Source organism: Nyctereutes procyonoides, unplaced genomic scaffold (genome assembly GCF_905146905.1).
Source record: "Nyctereutes procyonoides isolate TBG_1078 unplaced genomic scaffold, NYPRO_anot_genome, whole genome shotgun sequence".
NCBI classification, from domain to species: Eukaryota; Metazoa; Chordata; class Mammalia; order Carnivora; family Canidae; genus Nyctereutes; species Nyctereutes procyonoides.
In genome coordinates, this window is record NW_026575046.1 from 15,485,748 (window position 1) to 15,502,353 (window position 16,606).

The following is a 16,606-nucleotide window of genomic DNA, read 5'->3' on the forward strand; positions in this document are numbered from 1 at the left end:
GAACACATATCTAGCAAATTATAGCCCTCCATCCATGTTCTCATGCCCACATTATAATGCTTTCAAATGGAGTTTAACCTCTCACTTTTGAGAAATAGAAGAAATTTTTTGAAGCTAACTAAACTAACAAAAGAACAGGTCACTGTCTGGCCTGAGAACTTTAAATAGGTATGCCAGTGTAAGGTGAGGAGATGCCCCCAGGTGAGCCCTGGAAGCTCCATTCAGTTCTTTGTTCTCTGACAACCACAAAGCCCAGTTCCACCTAGACAAATCTGGTTGCTTCAATAGATAAATCATCTTAAGAAAAAAATCAAGAATGGACTTTCCACATTTTTTTTCAAAGAGCTCTGTAAAAGATGCAGCCCCTCTTTTCTTCATTGCAGTTCTCAGTGAATTCTTCCTCTTATGAACTCTGAACACTGACTGCCTGTGCCAGATATCTGAGACCCCATGATGAATTTCAGTGGTTGTGGTGTTGCTGTTATTATTGATCTTTCCTAGGGACATGTCTTAGCTCCCCAATTAGATTATAAACTCTTTGAGAGAAGGTTGGGAACATGTGGGATAATTAGCTCTATTCAATACAGAATCAAACAATGTAGATTCTTGATGGAACTCTAATGATTTAATTAATTAGCATTGATAAGGAAGTTAGAAAATATTTGGAGGTGATAATATTAAATGATATAATTGTAGATATGTATAATATCACTCAGCCAAACAGAAGCTACTTTTTGAAATAAATACATTAAAAAATTTGTCATAGAATCAAGATATAGAAATGGCTGTTGGGACAAAATAAAATTAAAATGGTATTATCTGGCAGGGCTGGAGAGTGAGAGACAAAAATATTGAAATGCAATCCTTAACTCCAAACCTTGAAGCTCATGAGAGGAATAAATTTATAGAGGACAAGAAGGAATAGAGGACAGAAGTAAAAAATAAACATTACCACTGAGATACGACATCGACATCGGCTCCCATGTAGATCTTCTAGCAGTCAGGATTCTGGCAGAAAACAGATGATAATTTAAGGAGAGTTTAATAAAGGATAAAAAATAAGGGAAAATATAAGGATTCAATTATTACCCCCAAACAAGGGATAGCCAGGAGCCATATGGCCTATAGGACTGAGAAAGTGAGGAAAGGGAGCAGATGCTTGGAACTTGAGGGGACTTCAGTGGAGAGTGCCATCTGACAGGAGCTGAGGCCTTCAGCAGAGGGATGTAGCCACCCACAGTGGTGCGGCCGAGAAGAGCCGGGAGATTCAGAACCAGACCTCATATCTTTCTGCTCTCCCATCTCTTGCCCAGAAGGTGGAAGGCAGGGCTGTTGCCTGAAGTAGTTCACATAAGTCAGGCTTCCAGGGCACTGAGTAGCATGAAGAATGAAGGATAGGACTTGGTCTAGAGGGACAAGAGGCAGATATGCAGCACAAAGCAGCCACATATCCACTCTAGTCCTTTTCCCACCCTAAGCTTCTCACACTTTGGCAGCTACGGAGCTTACCTGCCAAAGAAGAAGCAAGACAGATGCCCAGTTAAATTTCAATTTCAGATTAACAATGGCTTTAAGTGGGCCCCCTATACTTTATCTGGTAACCCTAGTTGCAGGCCTTTCAAGGACCCCATATCTACCTCCCTCAGTAGGCATGTGGACAGATCGAGGAAAGGAGAGGGGAGATAGAGGGGAAGGGGGAAGGTAGATTGAAAGAGAGAGAGAGAGAGAGAAAGGTTGAGAGATTGAGAGAGATTGCTTTCATATCTGGCTCTCTCGGGTGGAGGCAGCAGTCAAGTTCCAGAGGAGCATGGGTCCTTGTCCCTTTGTCAGCCACAAGAGAGGTTGCAGAGAGGACCAAGAAGACAGAGTGAGAGGTCTTTGTTTATAGCTTCTGAAGCTTTGGAGCATATTTGCTTTGGCTACTGATTTCCAATTATCCTCAGTCTTATCCAATGAAAAGAAGACTATTTAATTGAAAAGTATAGATCTGAACATCTAGTCACATCGTGTGAGTTAAGTGCCCAGACTAAAAAAATTACATCCCAGAGACCAGAAGAACCTATAGATATGGCATTATCAATAACTCATAGAAATCACTGAGGATATGGGTCCAGAAGACCAGATATAGGCAAACATCCAAATGTTTAATAAAAGGCTGATGGGATTTAGTTACATACAGACCAGGACTGACAAAATTTGAGAGAAAATTATTAGAAGTATGACTTCTGAGCACACGTAAGTGACAAAAATGCTCCCCCAGAGCCCACACAGGTTCACTAAGTCGTGCTGAACTGGCCCATTCCTTTTCCTTGGCAGCAAGGTTGAATAGAAGGATCAGGGAGGTGTATCTTGAATTCAAAATAGTATTTGACAATTTCTCATGAAGTTCTTAGAAACGAATGAGATCTGTGAGCAGAGTGTTACTTTAATTAGGTCTATTTCGGGATCCCTGGGTGGCGCAGCGGTTTGGCGCCTGCCTTTGGCCCAGGGCGCGATCCTGGAGACCCGGGATCGAATCCCACGTCGAGCTCCCGGTGCATGGAGCCTGCTTCTCCCTCTGCCTGTGTCTCTGCCTCTCTCTCTCTCTGTGTGACTATCATAAATAAATAAAAATTAAAAAAAAATTAGGTCTATTTCTAGGAGGTAACACAGAGTGTGAATTAATGGATTAAAGTCATCCAGGAGGGAGGTTTAGTAGTGGGCTTCTTTAAAATGGTCTTCAGCACCATTCTGGGTACCACATCTTTTGAGAGAGATCATGAAAAAGTAGAAACCAGAGGGAGGAACTGGGGTGGGGGGGAAGGGTGTTAAAAACAATGTCGGGGGACACCTGGGTGGCTCAGTGGTTGAGTGGTTGAGGGTCTGCCTTTGGCTCAGGGCGTGATCCTGGAGTCCCAGGATCGAGTCCCACATCGGGCTCCCTGTACAGAGCCTGCTTCTCCCTCTGCCTGTGTCTCTGCCTCTTTCTCTGTGTCTTTCATGAATAAATAAATAAAATCTTAAAAACAACAACAACAACAACAAAACAATGTCAGAGGAGGAACATTAAAGAAACTGTAAATGTTTAAGTTAGATAAATGAGTACTTCAAGTGTGTCTAGACATTAAATCATAGGCCTTTAGAACTAGATGGGGCCAGCCAGTCTCCTAAAAATTTAACTGCTGATAAAACTGGGCTCAGGGGTGTCTACATAGTAAAATTTATTGAGGGCCCGTTATGTGCAAATGCTGTACTAGATGCCAGGACTACACAAACAAGTGAGTTTCATCCTGAATCCCAGCCTACTTCCTTACTGTCTTGAAATATCTGACATGCTGTCATAAGGAACACTATATGAATGTAGTGCCCTTCTCCAAAGGGCACAGCTAGGGCTGATATGTGGAAAGGAAGGCAAATTTCTGCTCAACACACAGGAAAAATTTCCAGTAACATAGTTGTGTGGCACCAGAGGGCCTGCCCTGAAATGTTTCAGTGAGATCTATGGAGGGATAACTTATCCTTAATATTTGGTATTTCTTAGTGGAAGGGAGATTAACCAAATAACCTCTCCAAGCCCCATGTGTAATATCCTGAGTAAATAAATGCACAACCAATAAGGTAATATTTAGTATAGAGAATTTATATTGGATATAATATGTATCTTTAGTTTTATTTCATTTCAATTATTTCTTGGTTTTGGTTGTTTATTTGCATCATCAAAGATAATATAAAGAAATTTTCTAACTTTCATGGTGCACACAGCAAAGATAAAACCACTTGGGCAAATGCAGAGAAATGATTCATCACCACCATGACATGAATGCTAGATATTGTCCATGACAGGCAGTTTTCCAGCGTAGGCAAAATCTGACATCTATTTATTCATTCAATAAATATTTGAGTACCTTTTATGTCCCAGACACTGTAGTGATTTTAAGAAAAATGATAGAGTGGTGACTAAAACCAGCATTGTTCTTTATGAGACTGGTATTCTAGAGGAGAATATGGACAAATGAATGAGCAGTTGCCGTTAATGTCATCCTTACTATAATGGGAGAGAGTGCTGAGTGCAGGGTACTGAGATAGGACTCCAGAACTTTAGAGGATGACCTTCAACACTTTTCTTTAAAAAAAAAAAAAAAGATTTTATTTATTTATTCATGAGACACATGGGGGGGGGGAGAGAGAGAGAGAGAGAGAGAGAGAGAGAGGCAGAAACACAGGCAGAGGGAGAAGCAGCTCCATGCAGGGAGCCTGACGTGGGACTTGATCCCAGGTCTCCAGGATCAGGCCCTGGGCTGATGGTAGCTAAACTGCTGAGCCTCCCGGGCTGCCCTCAACACTTTTCTAATCAGAGGAGGATTTCTGAAAGAAATTTGTCTGAATTGAGACATGAAGAAGTATTTGAATTAGGAATTAGCTGGGGGGGGGGATGGGAGAGAAGGAAGGGCAAGAAGTTTCACAAAGAATGCTTTAGATAGGGCAGCTCCGTGGCTTAGCGGTTTAGCACCGCCTTTAGCCCAGGGCCTGATCCTGGAGACCTGGGCTCCCTGCATGGAGCCTGCTTCTCCCTCTGCCTGTGTCTCTGCCTCTCTCTCTCTCTCTCTCTCTCTCTCTCTCTCTCTCTCTGTGTGTGTGTGTGTCTCATGAATAAATAAATAAAATCTTAAAAAAAAAAGAATGCTTTAGATGGTTTCATCTTGATCTTCTTGCTGAGTATTGCTCTTCTGACTCAATTATTCAAGAGAATTATCACTTTGAAATGATTAATTTTATGCTTTACCATTTAACAGGAAATGCCTTCATTTTTAGTGCCTTACTGGGAACTAATCGAAAATTCCTACGTAAACTCCATCAAAACAGTACTCAGGCATCTGAGAGAAGAACAGCATAGTGTGGTTGCTTACTTATACAAGGTTAGGTAAGTAAAATTTCCAAAGTCAGAATTTTGTAGTCTACAGGCATGTTGTGTAAGCTCCATCTCACTCTCTTAATGCCTTACAGAACAAACTTCCAGCAGTTTCTATGGCGTCCAGATCACAAGCAAGATTTTGTATCTCAATGGCAGGCTGATTTCAATGCTCTTCCTGATGACCTGTGGGATGATGAAGAAACAAAGTCTGAACTACACCAAAGAGTAAATGTAAGGAAATCTGCAACCTGCTGCACCAGGGTCTCCACACACATGAATATGGTACTGCAGAAGCCTAATTCATTCCTTTCTTCTTCCATGAGGTGTGAGGGTGAGGAGGGAAATGGTTTGAACATTTATCTACCAACTTTCTTCCAAACTTGAGTTCAAACAGGATTTTTTTTTTAAGATTTATTTATTTATTCATGAGAGACACAGGAAAGAGGCCAAGACACAGGCAGAGGGAGAAGCAGCCTCCTCACAGGGAGCCCAATGCAGACTCGATCCCTGGACCGGGGACCACAACCTCACCCGAAAGGGTTTGTTCACTCAACAGTGAACAAAAAGTCTATGACCTCAAGATGTTTATATTCTGGTAGCCAAAAGACAGGATAAGCAATAAACAAATGAGTATATAGAATATACCATGAGTGTGTGTTATTGGTAATGAGAGCTTTGTGAAGAACAAGAAAGTAGGCAGGAAAGGAATGCTGATGTACCATTTTGTATATGGTGATTGTGGAAAGGCCCACTGAGAACGTGATGCTTGAGCAAACTCAGAACAGGTGTGATTGAATGAACTGTGTAGATATTTGGGGAAGAGTGTATCAGGCACATAGGGAAGAAAAGCCAAAGGCACTGAAGTGGAAGGATGAGTAGTGTGTTTAAAGAACAGTAAGTTGACTGGGGTGGCTAGAGGAACAGAATGAGCAGGCCAGGTGGATGGTGATGAGGTCAGAGAGATCATAAGGGATCACATTATCTAAGGCCTTGGAGGTCATTATTAGGATATTGGTATTGATCTGAATGAGAGTTGAAGCCTTAGCTTCTGGTTTTTAAGAGGATCTATCTATAGTGGAGTAAAAGGGAGACTAGGCTGGGAAACCAATTGCGAAGCTACTGAAATTAAGTGAAGGTATTATAATGATTTAGATGATCTGGGTGCTGGAGCATTAATCCAGCAGGCATTGAATTAACTGCATCTCTGATGCAGCATTATTTGACCCATGAAGAAACATGACAAGCTGTCTCTTCATGGTCTCCTATACTCTGTAGAGTATAAAATAACCATATTTGCCCCAAAGTACTTTTTTTGTATTGAATTCTATTGTATCTGATATCAATACTGTGAATCTTGCTTTATTTCTTGTGTTTGTCTCATGTAAGTTTTGACTTTTGACCTTTTTGTGTCCTATTGTTTTATATGAGACTCTAGTAAGTCCTATATAAGTTGAATTGGGGCTCTTGACCCAGCAGAAAACATTTAAAACTTTTGTAAAAGTGATCATTTTTAATGATTTTTGTCTGCACGACTTTCACAATTAATAGCCATGAGTTTTTCTTTAAAACAACCCACTCTGATTATTCAGGGATATATAATAATTCCCTAGTTCTTGCCAAATAAAGTGTGAAAACCAGCTGTGCCTCTGGATAATCCCAGACCCTCTCTATGATCTGTCAATGTGCTTGTTCTTGACTTATTTCATTCCAATTCTGAGAAGTTAATGGAGAGGTTCTGCTATTGCATTGTCCTCACTCTACCATCAGAAATCTGAGCCACAGAGATGCTAGTACTTGCCAAGGCCTCAGAGTGAAGCAGGAACAAAAAGAGAACTCTTCTAGCTCTCAGAAATGTACAAATACTTGGTAAGCGCAAGCCAGTATGCACTGAATGTCTGCCAGAGCAGCTGTGGAAAGACCATGGAGATATCAAGATTGGCTCTAAAATAATGATGTTTTGTGCTGACACTTAGCATATGACTATAAAAATGGTTGTGATACTTTCATTTTTATGTCCAGTTCCCTGAAGATAACAAACCAAAGTGCTAAGTGTTCCATTAACACAATATCACAGAAATAAAACCCACTGTGGGCACTGGCTGAAATGGAAATGCTTGAATGAAACTGCTTGCATTAGGATTCCTGGCTCCACCCCACACTGAAACCATAGCCAAGTGACTTAACCTCTCTGGGCATCAATTTTTTCACCAGAATTTACTCCTGGTTATTGTGGAGACTAGCAAGGTAATCCATGTAAAGCACTTACCCACAATGCTCAACCCATAGTAACATTCAATAAATTATTATTGTGAGAACTGTCACATTTTAATTGACTGTCTATATTTCATTAATGGGATATTTTATTAAAGAGATATTTTATTGCTATAAATAATATTATATTCTTATAAGATATAATAGATTTTATTAACTGTGGAATTATCATATGCTAAATACTCTGCTAAGCACTTTAAATACGTAAGCTAATTTATTCTACATAGCACACACGAGACGTAAGAGGTAAAGTATATAAGACCTGAAATAGTGGTGTATATTACTCAAGAGCACAGACTCCTATCTTGGATCCACCACCAACTTTTTGTGTGCCTTTAGGAAGATAACCTCTCTATAACTCATCTGCAAAATTAACATTATAATAGTACCTCAAGTTGTTGCAAGGTAAATGAGTTGATATAAGTACAGTGACTTCCATTCTGACACACTGACACCCATGGAAAGACCTCAGTACATGGTAGCTATTGTTTTGTTATCTAAATGGCAGAGCTGGGATCTTTAAAAGATTTTTTTTTTTTACTGCTAGCTCTTTAGTAGAAAGCTTATTTTTGGACAATCCTATTAAGTTCAGACAGCACTTCTTGGTGAATGACATGTTCCACTTATGGTGAATGAATGAGCCTATGCCCTTGGATTAAATATAGCTGCATATTTCATCCACCAACAATATGCCATTTCCACAAAAATTCCCTGAAAGGACTTCTTAATTTTTTTTTTAGAGAGACAAAGAGAGAACTGGGTGGAGGGTGGCCAGAGAGACGGAGAATCTTAAGCAGGCTCCACACCCAGTGCAGAGCCTGATGCAGGGCTCTATCTCACGACGCTGAGATCATGACATGAGCTGAAATCAAGAGTCAGATGCTTAACCGAACTGAGCCATACAGGCACCCCAGGACTTCTTCAACTAAACAATTTTCTGGGAAAGGACTAGAATACTACATAAAACATAGCCACCCATAAATAAAGTGAACTGCAGTGAATTTGTGCATATGATTTGGTGAGCTGGTTTTACAAAGTAAGGGCCTGGCATAGAGAAGAAGCAAAATAAATATCTGTTGAATGAAGGAATAAAATCCATGAGTGCATTAGGTCTAATTTTCTTTGGAGACATTTTTAAGGCAGGTAAAATATTTCTAGTTTCATTACCCTGAGGTAATTCGAGCCATGCATTCTAAAGCATAACTGTGTTCTTTCTGTTCAGGATTTAAGAGACCGCCTGTGGGACATCTGTGATGCCCGGAAGGAAGAAGCAGAGCAGGAGCGTCAGGATATCATTAACGAGAGCTGGTTGCAAGACTCAATCGGAATAACGATGAACCATTTCTTTTCACTAATGCAGGTAAGAGTGGCTTATCAACAACACAGACTCTTGTCTCCACAGCTGTGTCCTGTCCCTCCCTTTGGGAGTGTGAGGGACTGTTCAGGCCTCATTTTACTCACAGCACTCTGCCTGGCCTGAGCTCCAACTTGCTGAGAAAGTTAGCTGAAATAAATCATTTTGGTCCGGGGCCAAACAAACACCAGAACTGGAAGCATCCCTGGGTGCCTGGGTGGCTCAGTCAGTTAAGCGTTTAGCTCTTGACTTCAGCTCAAGTCCTGGTCTCAAGACCCTGTGAAGCTGGACATGGAGCCTGATTAAACACACACACACACACACACACACACACACACACACACACACACACGAGCATTCCAAGCAACCACCAACCAGCTTTGCACCAGGTGGCTTAGAAGTGTGGAGAGGGACAGAAGAAATGCTGTCCATACTGGTTGTTGCCTCGTCAGCCCCTCACAATGGACACCCAAAGTAGCCAGCAGAAGTCCAAGAAAGCATCTCTGCCACAAAGCATGGGCTAGGTCAATGGCAGCAGGCATTTGATTCCAGAAAAAAAGTTTATGTCCAGATTGAAAAAGAAAAAACAAACAAACAAACAAACAAAAACCACCATTCACCAGAATAACCTCATTTGCAGCCTGTTAAATAAAATTTGCAATAGATGAGATAAGAAGATAGACATTGCTCTTATTCCAAGACCGTTGTCAACAGTAGTACAAATAGGATCCTTCCTATCTTCACCTAGTTTTACCACTGGGAGCAAGATACCCTCAAGGAGCAAGTTAGGCTCCTCCCCTCCCAGAGGAACTGGTGGACAGGGGTGTTATGTTCCTTGATGCTTACATTTCAAAGAGATGGTGCCCAGATACTCGGGAAAGACAGTTTTGAGATCTACAACTGGCAAGAAGCTTTTAAAAAGATTTACATCTGGGGATCCCTGGGTGGCTCAGCGGCTGAGCACGTGCCTTCGGCCCAGGGCATGATCCTGGAGTCCGGGGATCGAATCCCACATCAGGCTACCTGCATGGAGCCTGCTTCTCCTTCTCTGTCTGCCTGTGTCTCTGCTCTGCCCCACCCCCACCCCCGTATCTCTCATGAATAAATAAATAAAACCTTTAAAAAAAAAAAAGATTTACATCTGAGGGGCACCTGGTGGCTCAGTCAGTTAGGTGTTTGCCTTTGGCTCAGGTTAGGATCTCAGGGTCCTGGGATGGAGCCCCATGTCATTGGGCTCTCTGCTCAGTGGGGAGGCTGCTTCTTCCTCTCCCTTTGCCCCTCCCTCCCTGTTCATGCTTTCTCTCTCTCATAAATAAAATCTTAAAAAAAATAAAAAAAGACAACTCGAAGGGACAGAGCAAGGATTTACAATGACAAATTTTCTAAAGTAAATTAGAAAAGGGATGGCCAGGAGTGTCGAGTTAGGAAGAAGACTGTCTAAAATTCAGCCAAGCTGAGGGGAATATTAAGCCTATGTTGGTCAAGCTGTGTCTTCATGAGTATTTTTTCCTAAGAGCATAGCAGTGAGGGTAGAGAATGGAAAAGGGTACGGTTTTAGTCTTCAACTGATTGATGATTGACTTACATGAGACGATATGGCAGGAGAGAGGGCTGTGTAGCTGACAAGCCAAGCTAGGGCACAGTAGGTGTTCGATAAAGGCTCATTCAGCCAATGCCCATGAATGCTGATACTTCCAACCTTCAGAGGGATAAGCCTGTGGTGCAGGGGCAGTTTGAACCACAGGAGGCCTGAAAAGTCAGCAGAAAGTTGAGACCCAGGAGCAGCGTCACTGAATACCAGCTCTGGGATCCAGGCGTGGGTTGTACAAAGGATTAAAGTGAGCCAGCCAAGCAGCCTCAGCCATGCTGGGCAGCGTTGCTGGGGTACTGGTTTGGGCAAGCAGAGATTGACTGTTGGAACAGGGGCGTCAGAAGCTTCTGGCAGAAATAACTGAAATCCAGTAATGAAGGCAAAGGGAATAGAGAATTTTTGTGAATCATTTCTCATTAGTCCGAGGAGTACCTGCCTCTCTGGGGAATGTTAGAAGTCTCAGACCTCAGCAAGAACCTAGATTGAAGGCTCTGGTCCTGAGAAGCTGAATCTATATCTAAATTCAATGAGGAAGAAAGAATAGAAAGGCCTGGGCAGCAAATAAAAGCTGCTCTTCATTAATTCTTTACTCTGTACGTGCCAGGCACTGCTTGAAGGACTTTGACGTAGGTTACATGAACCCTTCGCAACAACCCTGTGCTGGGACTTCTGTACAATCCTTCAACATTGTTCAAATAGTTGAAGGCCCACCATGTGGAACAGCAAAGGACCTTACAAAAACCAAAGCTGGAAATTATAGGAAGGGGATTTTTAGTCCAATAAACAAAGAAAGAGCCTAATGACTAGAACTGTCCATCAAGTAACAGACTTTTGAAGCAACTGAGCTGCTTGTCCAGGAAACTTAGAAGCGCATGTCTATGGAATGGAGGATGAGGGAAAGAATCTTTGTGAAAATCTTCAAGGCCCGCAGTACTGAGTTACAGACAACTAGATAAGCATTTCCCAAAGTGCATTCCACGGGACACTAGTTTTACACAACGGTTCACAGAAAAGGACTCAATGATCAAATGAGATTGGGAGGTACTGCACACTGTGCTTCCCTTTCCTTGGGAGATCGACAAACATATTGACATACTAGGACATCAAGATGTCATAAAGAAACCTTTTTGATACATTAACCCAGCATTTCTGAAACAATTTGACATTGCAAAGTTTTGTTTGTTTTATCCCCAGCAAGGTACTCACAGCCTATGGGACAAGTTTTCTACCTATTAAATTTTTAAAAATACTATGCTAGATGATTTTCTTTTTTTAATATTTTATTTATTTATTCAAAAGAGAGAGAGAGAGAGAGAGAGAGGCAGAGACACAGGCAGAGGGAGAAGCAGGCTCCATGCAGGAAGCCTGACATGGGACTTGATCCTGGGTCTCCAGGATCAGGCCCGGGGCTGAAGGCGGCGCTAAATCGCTGCGCCACCTGGGCTGCCCAGATGATTTTCTTTTTAAAAATTTTTATTTAAATTCAATTACTTAACATATAATGTATTTTTGGTTTCAGAGGTAGAGGTCAGTGATTCCTCAGTTTTATATAACACCCAGAATTCATTATATCACATGCCCTCCTTAATGCCCATCACCGAATTATCCCATCCTCCCACTCCTCCAACAACCCTCAGTTTGTTTTCTATGATCAAGAGTCTCATATGATTTGTGTCCCTCTCTGATTTCATCTTGTTTTATTTTTTTCTCTCTTCTCCTATGATTCTCTGTTTCGTTTCTTAAATTCCACATATGAATGAGATCATATAATAATTGTCTTTCTCTGATTGACTTATTTCACTTAGCATAATATCCTCTAGTTCCAGCTGAATGATTTTCTAACATTCTCTTCAAAACTAGGATTCTGTCTTTAAGCATGACAAGTGCAAATACTTACTGCACTGTGAGATTTGTCCATATATGAATATTTTAAAACTTAATTTGGTTGCTCTGCAGGAAAAAACTGTTTAGTTTCCTAATCATTTCAAAATGCTAGTTTGAAAAGTTACTTAAATTTATATTTATGTTTAAAATCCAAATATTTAAAACATGCTTTATAATTTAAAACAATATATGAATGGTAATTTTATTTTATACTATAGATTCAATTTAACCAGGTGAACATTTTCCTGTTTCACTCATTTGCCTAGAAAAGTTTAATGATGTACAAGACAGCTTTTCAAGAGCAATTTGGCTTACTCTTTTTTGTATCAAAACCAAACTTACTGAAACTGTTTTTGTCTTCTGTTGTAGACTCTAATGTGAAAGCAGTTATCTATTCTAAATTGTGAATATGGCAGTACAAGACTATTTCTTGATGTTTTATGAAATAAATAGCAACATTAATTGCTTGATAAATATTGGAATCCCTTCATAAATATCCTTGGGTTAGGTTCAGCTAAGGGCTTTGAACACTAGGTCAGTTTTGTTCTTTTTGGAAAATATGCTATTATTAACTACGTATCATGGAATACTTCTACAGCAGAGTTTCGGTCTTTAGGCCCCCAGGTACTGGTGTAAGTAGCCCCACTAACCAAATCAAATTTTGGAGGTCATGTTTACAATACTAAAGGGGAACATGGACATGCCAACTGATCTGACACCTAATGGGAGAAGGGGTTGGAAAACTCATGGTCTACATTTCTGTGTTTGGCACTCAGACATACATGCATTTCCTCATTACTGCAAAGGGAGGTGCCTTGGCTGGAAGGGAGTCCCTAGTGAGTGACTGATGCCTGACTTATCACTACTTCTTCTATGTTCCCCATTTCTCTCAAGGCAGTACTGGCAACACCAACAGACAAGGTTTGCTGGGAGCATGGGGAGATGGTCTCCCTACTATACATATTGAGCAAGAATAGAAACTGTGAAAAGAGAACTACCCATTACCACTTTGCCTTACCTTGTCATTTCTCCACAATTATGTTAAACAGTCCTACAGCACCAAAACCTAATCTTGCTTTATACTTCATGTTTTTTTGTATTTGTATTTGTACCTGTATTTGTATTTTTTATTTCTATATATCGTATTTTTGGTGTCTCCCAAATCAACTAACTTGTTACATTCTCTTCAAAACTAGGATTCTGTCTTTAAGCATGACAAGTGCAAATACTTATTGCATGTGAGATTTGTCCATATATGAATATTTTAAAACTTAATTTGGTTGCTCTGCAAGAAAAAACTGTTTAGTTTCCTAATCATTTCAAAATGCTAGTTTGAAAAGTTACTTAAATTTATATTTATGTTTAAAATCCAAATATTTAAAACATGCTTTATAATTTAAAACAATATATGAATGGTAATTTTATTTTATACTATAGATAAAATAGAAGGCATTCACATGTTTGTTAAGGTATTGGGTGATTGAATATAGGACACAGGAATTCTTAATGTCAGAGTAATGAATAATATGTACTACTTCAGCTGTCATACATACTGTAATCTTTTGTCATAAAGTCAAGAGGCATAGAAATACCATCTTGTTGAGTGGAATCATACTCAATGAGTACAGAGAACACAAGTCACCAGTTATCTTTCATTGTTATGAAAGATATATGCCCTTAGATCCACAACTATAGCCAATTCTTTCTTAATTTCCAGAAAATTGATTTCAACTGAAATATTTTTAAATAGTGCTTACAGAGCCTATATGGGAAATATGTAAAGATTAGCTCGTTTTTTTCTTGGGTATTAACATTCATACTTGCTATTAAAGGCAGAACTGAACCGTTTCCAAGATACAAAGAGACTCCTTCAAGATTATTACAGGGGAATGGAATGCAAAATTCCAATCGATGACAGTAAGAGATTTACTCGAATCCCGTTGGTCCAGCTGGATAGTAGTAGAGACATTTTGGAAAGCCAACTCAGGTAAGGTAGACCATGTTGTGCTGTAATTGGTCTGAACATAAAACCTCATGATTTTTAAGTTGAATGCCAGTAATAAAAAACCACACTCTTGTATCTGCAAATCCAAAATTGAAAAAAGCTCCAAAAAGTGAAAAATTTTCTAACTTCAATTTAAGACGGTTGATATGCATTATTATCCAAATTATGGTGACTATTTACTCACTTTGCTGGAGAGGTATGGTGCGTTTCATTATGAAGTGCTTCCAGCAAACTCTCCCGAGGATATTAGGGGTTATGTAGTGTCTATAAATTTTGAATTCTGAAAAGCTTTGGCCCAAGAGTTTTCAGCAAGGAATCCTGAATCTCTATCACTTTTATGAAAGGTCCCAAGTACGTGTGTGTGTGTGTGTGTGTGTGTGTGTGTGTGTGTGTGACATGTAAATGAAAATGGAAGGGGTTGTGAGTCTTCTTTTACAGGTAAGGAAACTGAGAAACAGTAAAGGTCCAATCGTGATTATGACTTCATGAGACTGAAAGACTTGTCAATAGTCTAAAATCAAACTCCTGCCAGAGCAATAAAATAAGGAATCGTATTTTCAACCAAATATTCCTATTCAATACAAAAGTTTGTAAATAATTGCATTTATAGACCGAATGGGTGGGAGCAGGGGAAGGGCAAGATCCCAAACTCAGAGAAGCTATGAACAGCTAGAAAAATGTCTGCATTAAGAATTAAAGTAATATTTTCTCATGACCAATTAAGAGGTCAATGAGAAAACAAGAACCTACAAATGTTAAGAGGGGAAAAAGAAAGAAGTTAGACTTAAAAAATAATATACAGGATGAACATTAAATTTAAATCTCCAAAGATATATGTATTGAAGATTGAAAGCAGTATATGTACTTTATTTTACAAGTATGCTCAGGTCAATGCAGGTAACACAAGTTGTACAAACTAAACATGATATAGTGAATATGTTTTGAAGAGAGAGATGTGGTTTCAATCCTGGGTCTGTTATTTACTAGTCATATGTGAATAAATTAGAACAATTTATTTGGGGGAAAGTCACCTCAACTTTCTTAAGCCTTGTTTTTATTATCTATAAAGTAGAGTTATTGTGAAGATTACAGAAACTGAAATCCTCAAAGCACTGAGTGCCATGTCTGGGGATCAGAAGACTTGAGATCTACTCTCAGTAACTCTCAATAAGTAGGGACTATTATTACATATTATGACAATAACTTACATGCAATATTTTAATTGTGAGAATGTTCTTGCTTTGCTTTATCCTCCCTTGTGCCAAACAGGATTTGAGATACCTGAACATGATAGGGTTATACATATGATCTGAGACCCACTTCTTCTCTCTCTAGATTTCCTCAATGTAGTCCTATCATGTCCCCATCATGCCCATGTGTAAGCAAGAAAACACAAGAAGAAAAGTACCATCTTTTTGATACGAATACAAGAGAAATGTTTGACTCAGCAAGCTACTGAGAGAGAACTTTGAAATTGAAAACAATAAAAAATTCCAAAGGCAATATGAACCATCAAAGCCATTAAAAGAGGCCAAGTTCCAATGTCTGCAGTAGCAGTGCATTCTGTTCTTAGCACAAAATAGCAAGTCAGGCATATTGGGGAAGCTATTAAAGTTGGTTAGCAGAATGAAACAGGGAAAAGAACAGCCAGTTCTTAATTTCTGCAAAACAACCTTGCACCAGTCTCAAGCTCAAATCACTGCTGTGAATATCTACTGAAACTCAATGTACCAACTAACCAATCAACTATAGTCTCTTTAAAATAAATAAGGGAAACAAGCATACTGTTAATCATTTCCACATAGCTGTCAATTTTATTCTTGTAACAACAACATGATAGTAACTAATAATTTGTTGATAACTAATAATTGGCAATTATTAAGAATTAGTAACAGTAGTAATAGTAGTAGTCATATATTTGTATTATTCAAGGAAAGGAGCTCCAGAGTCACGTGACATGCCCCAATTCATATCCATTGACAGTGGCAGAGCTAGCTAGACCAGAATTTTTTCCTGTAAATGAATTCTAACCCCAAATTTTATTTCTTCTTCTTTACTTATTTTTTTAATATTTTACTTATTTATTCATGAGACACACAGAGAGAAAGGCAGAGACATAGGCAAAGGGAGAAGCAGGCTCCCTGTGGAAAGCGTGATATGGGACTGAATCCCAGGACCCGAATCACAACCTGAGCCAAAGGCAGACGCTCAACCACTGTGCCACCCATGTGCTCCCAACTTTTGTTTCTAAATGATATGCCACCATTGCTGTCCTCCAAAGCAAAAGTGTTAGGAAATGCATGTTGTACTATATTAAACATTTACAGATGGATCACACAACCTTTACCTTAGCTTGTTAGACACATGAATCTCGGTGTCTCAGTGACTGACATTTAGTATTACTTGATTATTAAAATGTAAGTTGTCCTTGTGTGTAGATGTGTGCTGCCTAGAAGAACCTCAGCACATTGCCTTTATAGGCACAGTACACTATCAGAATTCCAAATACTATAAGAATCAAAGAGTTAAGTTCGAGAAACCACATCTAATGCTTCAAAACAAGACCAAGCTAATTGTTTGCTGGAGCTCACAATCAGCTTTCTGGATCAC

At 39.6% G+C, this 16,606-nt stretch overlaps 1 protein-coding gene across 1 annotated transcript in view; it reads left to right on the plus strand.

Moving 5' to 3' along the window:
• SPEF2 (sperm flagellar 2) overlaps positions 1 to 16,606 on the plus strand; it is a 163,739-nt gene that overhangs the window by 93,641 nt on the left and 53,492 nt on the right. The window contains exons 21-24 of the mRNA XM_055325754.1: positions 4,773 to 4,900; positions 4,984 to 5,122; positions 8,385 to 8,522; positions 13,824 to 13,978. Coding sequence (XP_055181729.1) covers positions 4,773 to 4,900; positions 4,984 to 5,122; positions 8,385 to 8,522; positions 13,824 to 13,978 — 560 coding nt within the window. The remainder of the gene's footprint in view (positions 1 to 4,772; positions 4,901 to 4,983; positions 5,123 to 8,384; positions 8,523 to 13,823; positions 13,979 to 16,606) is intronic.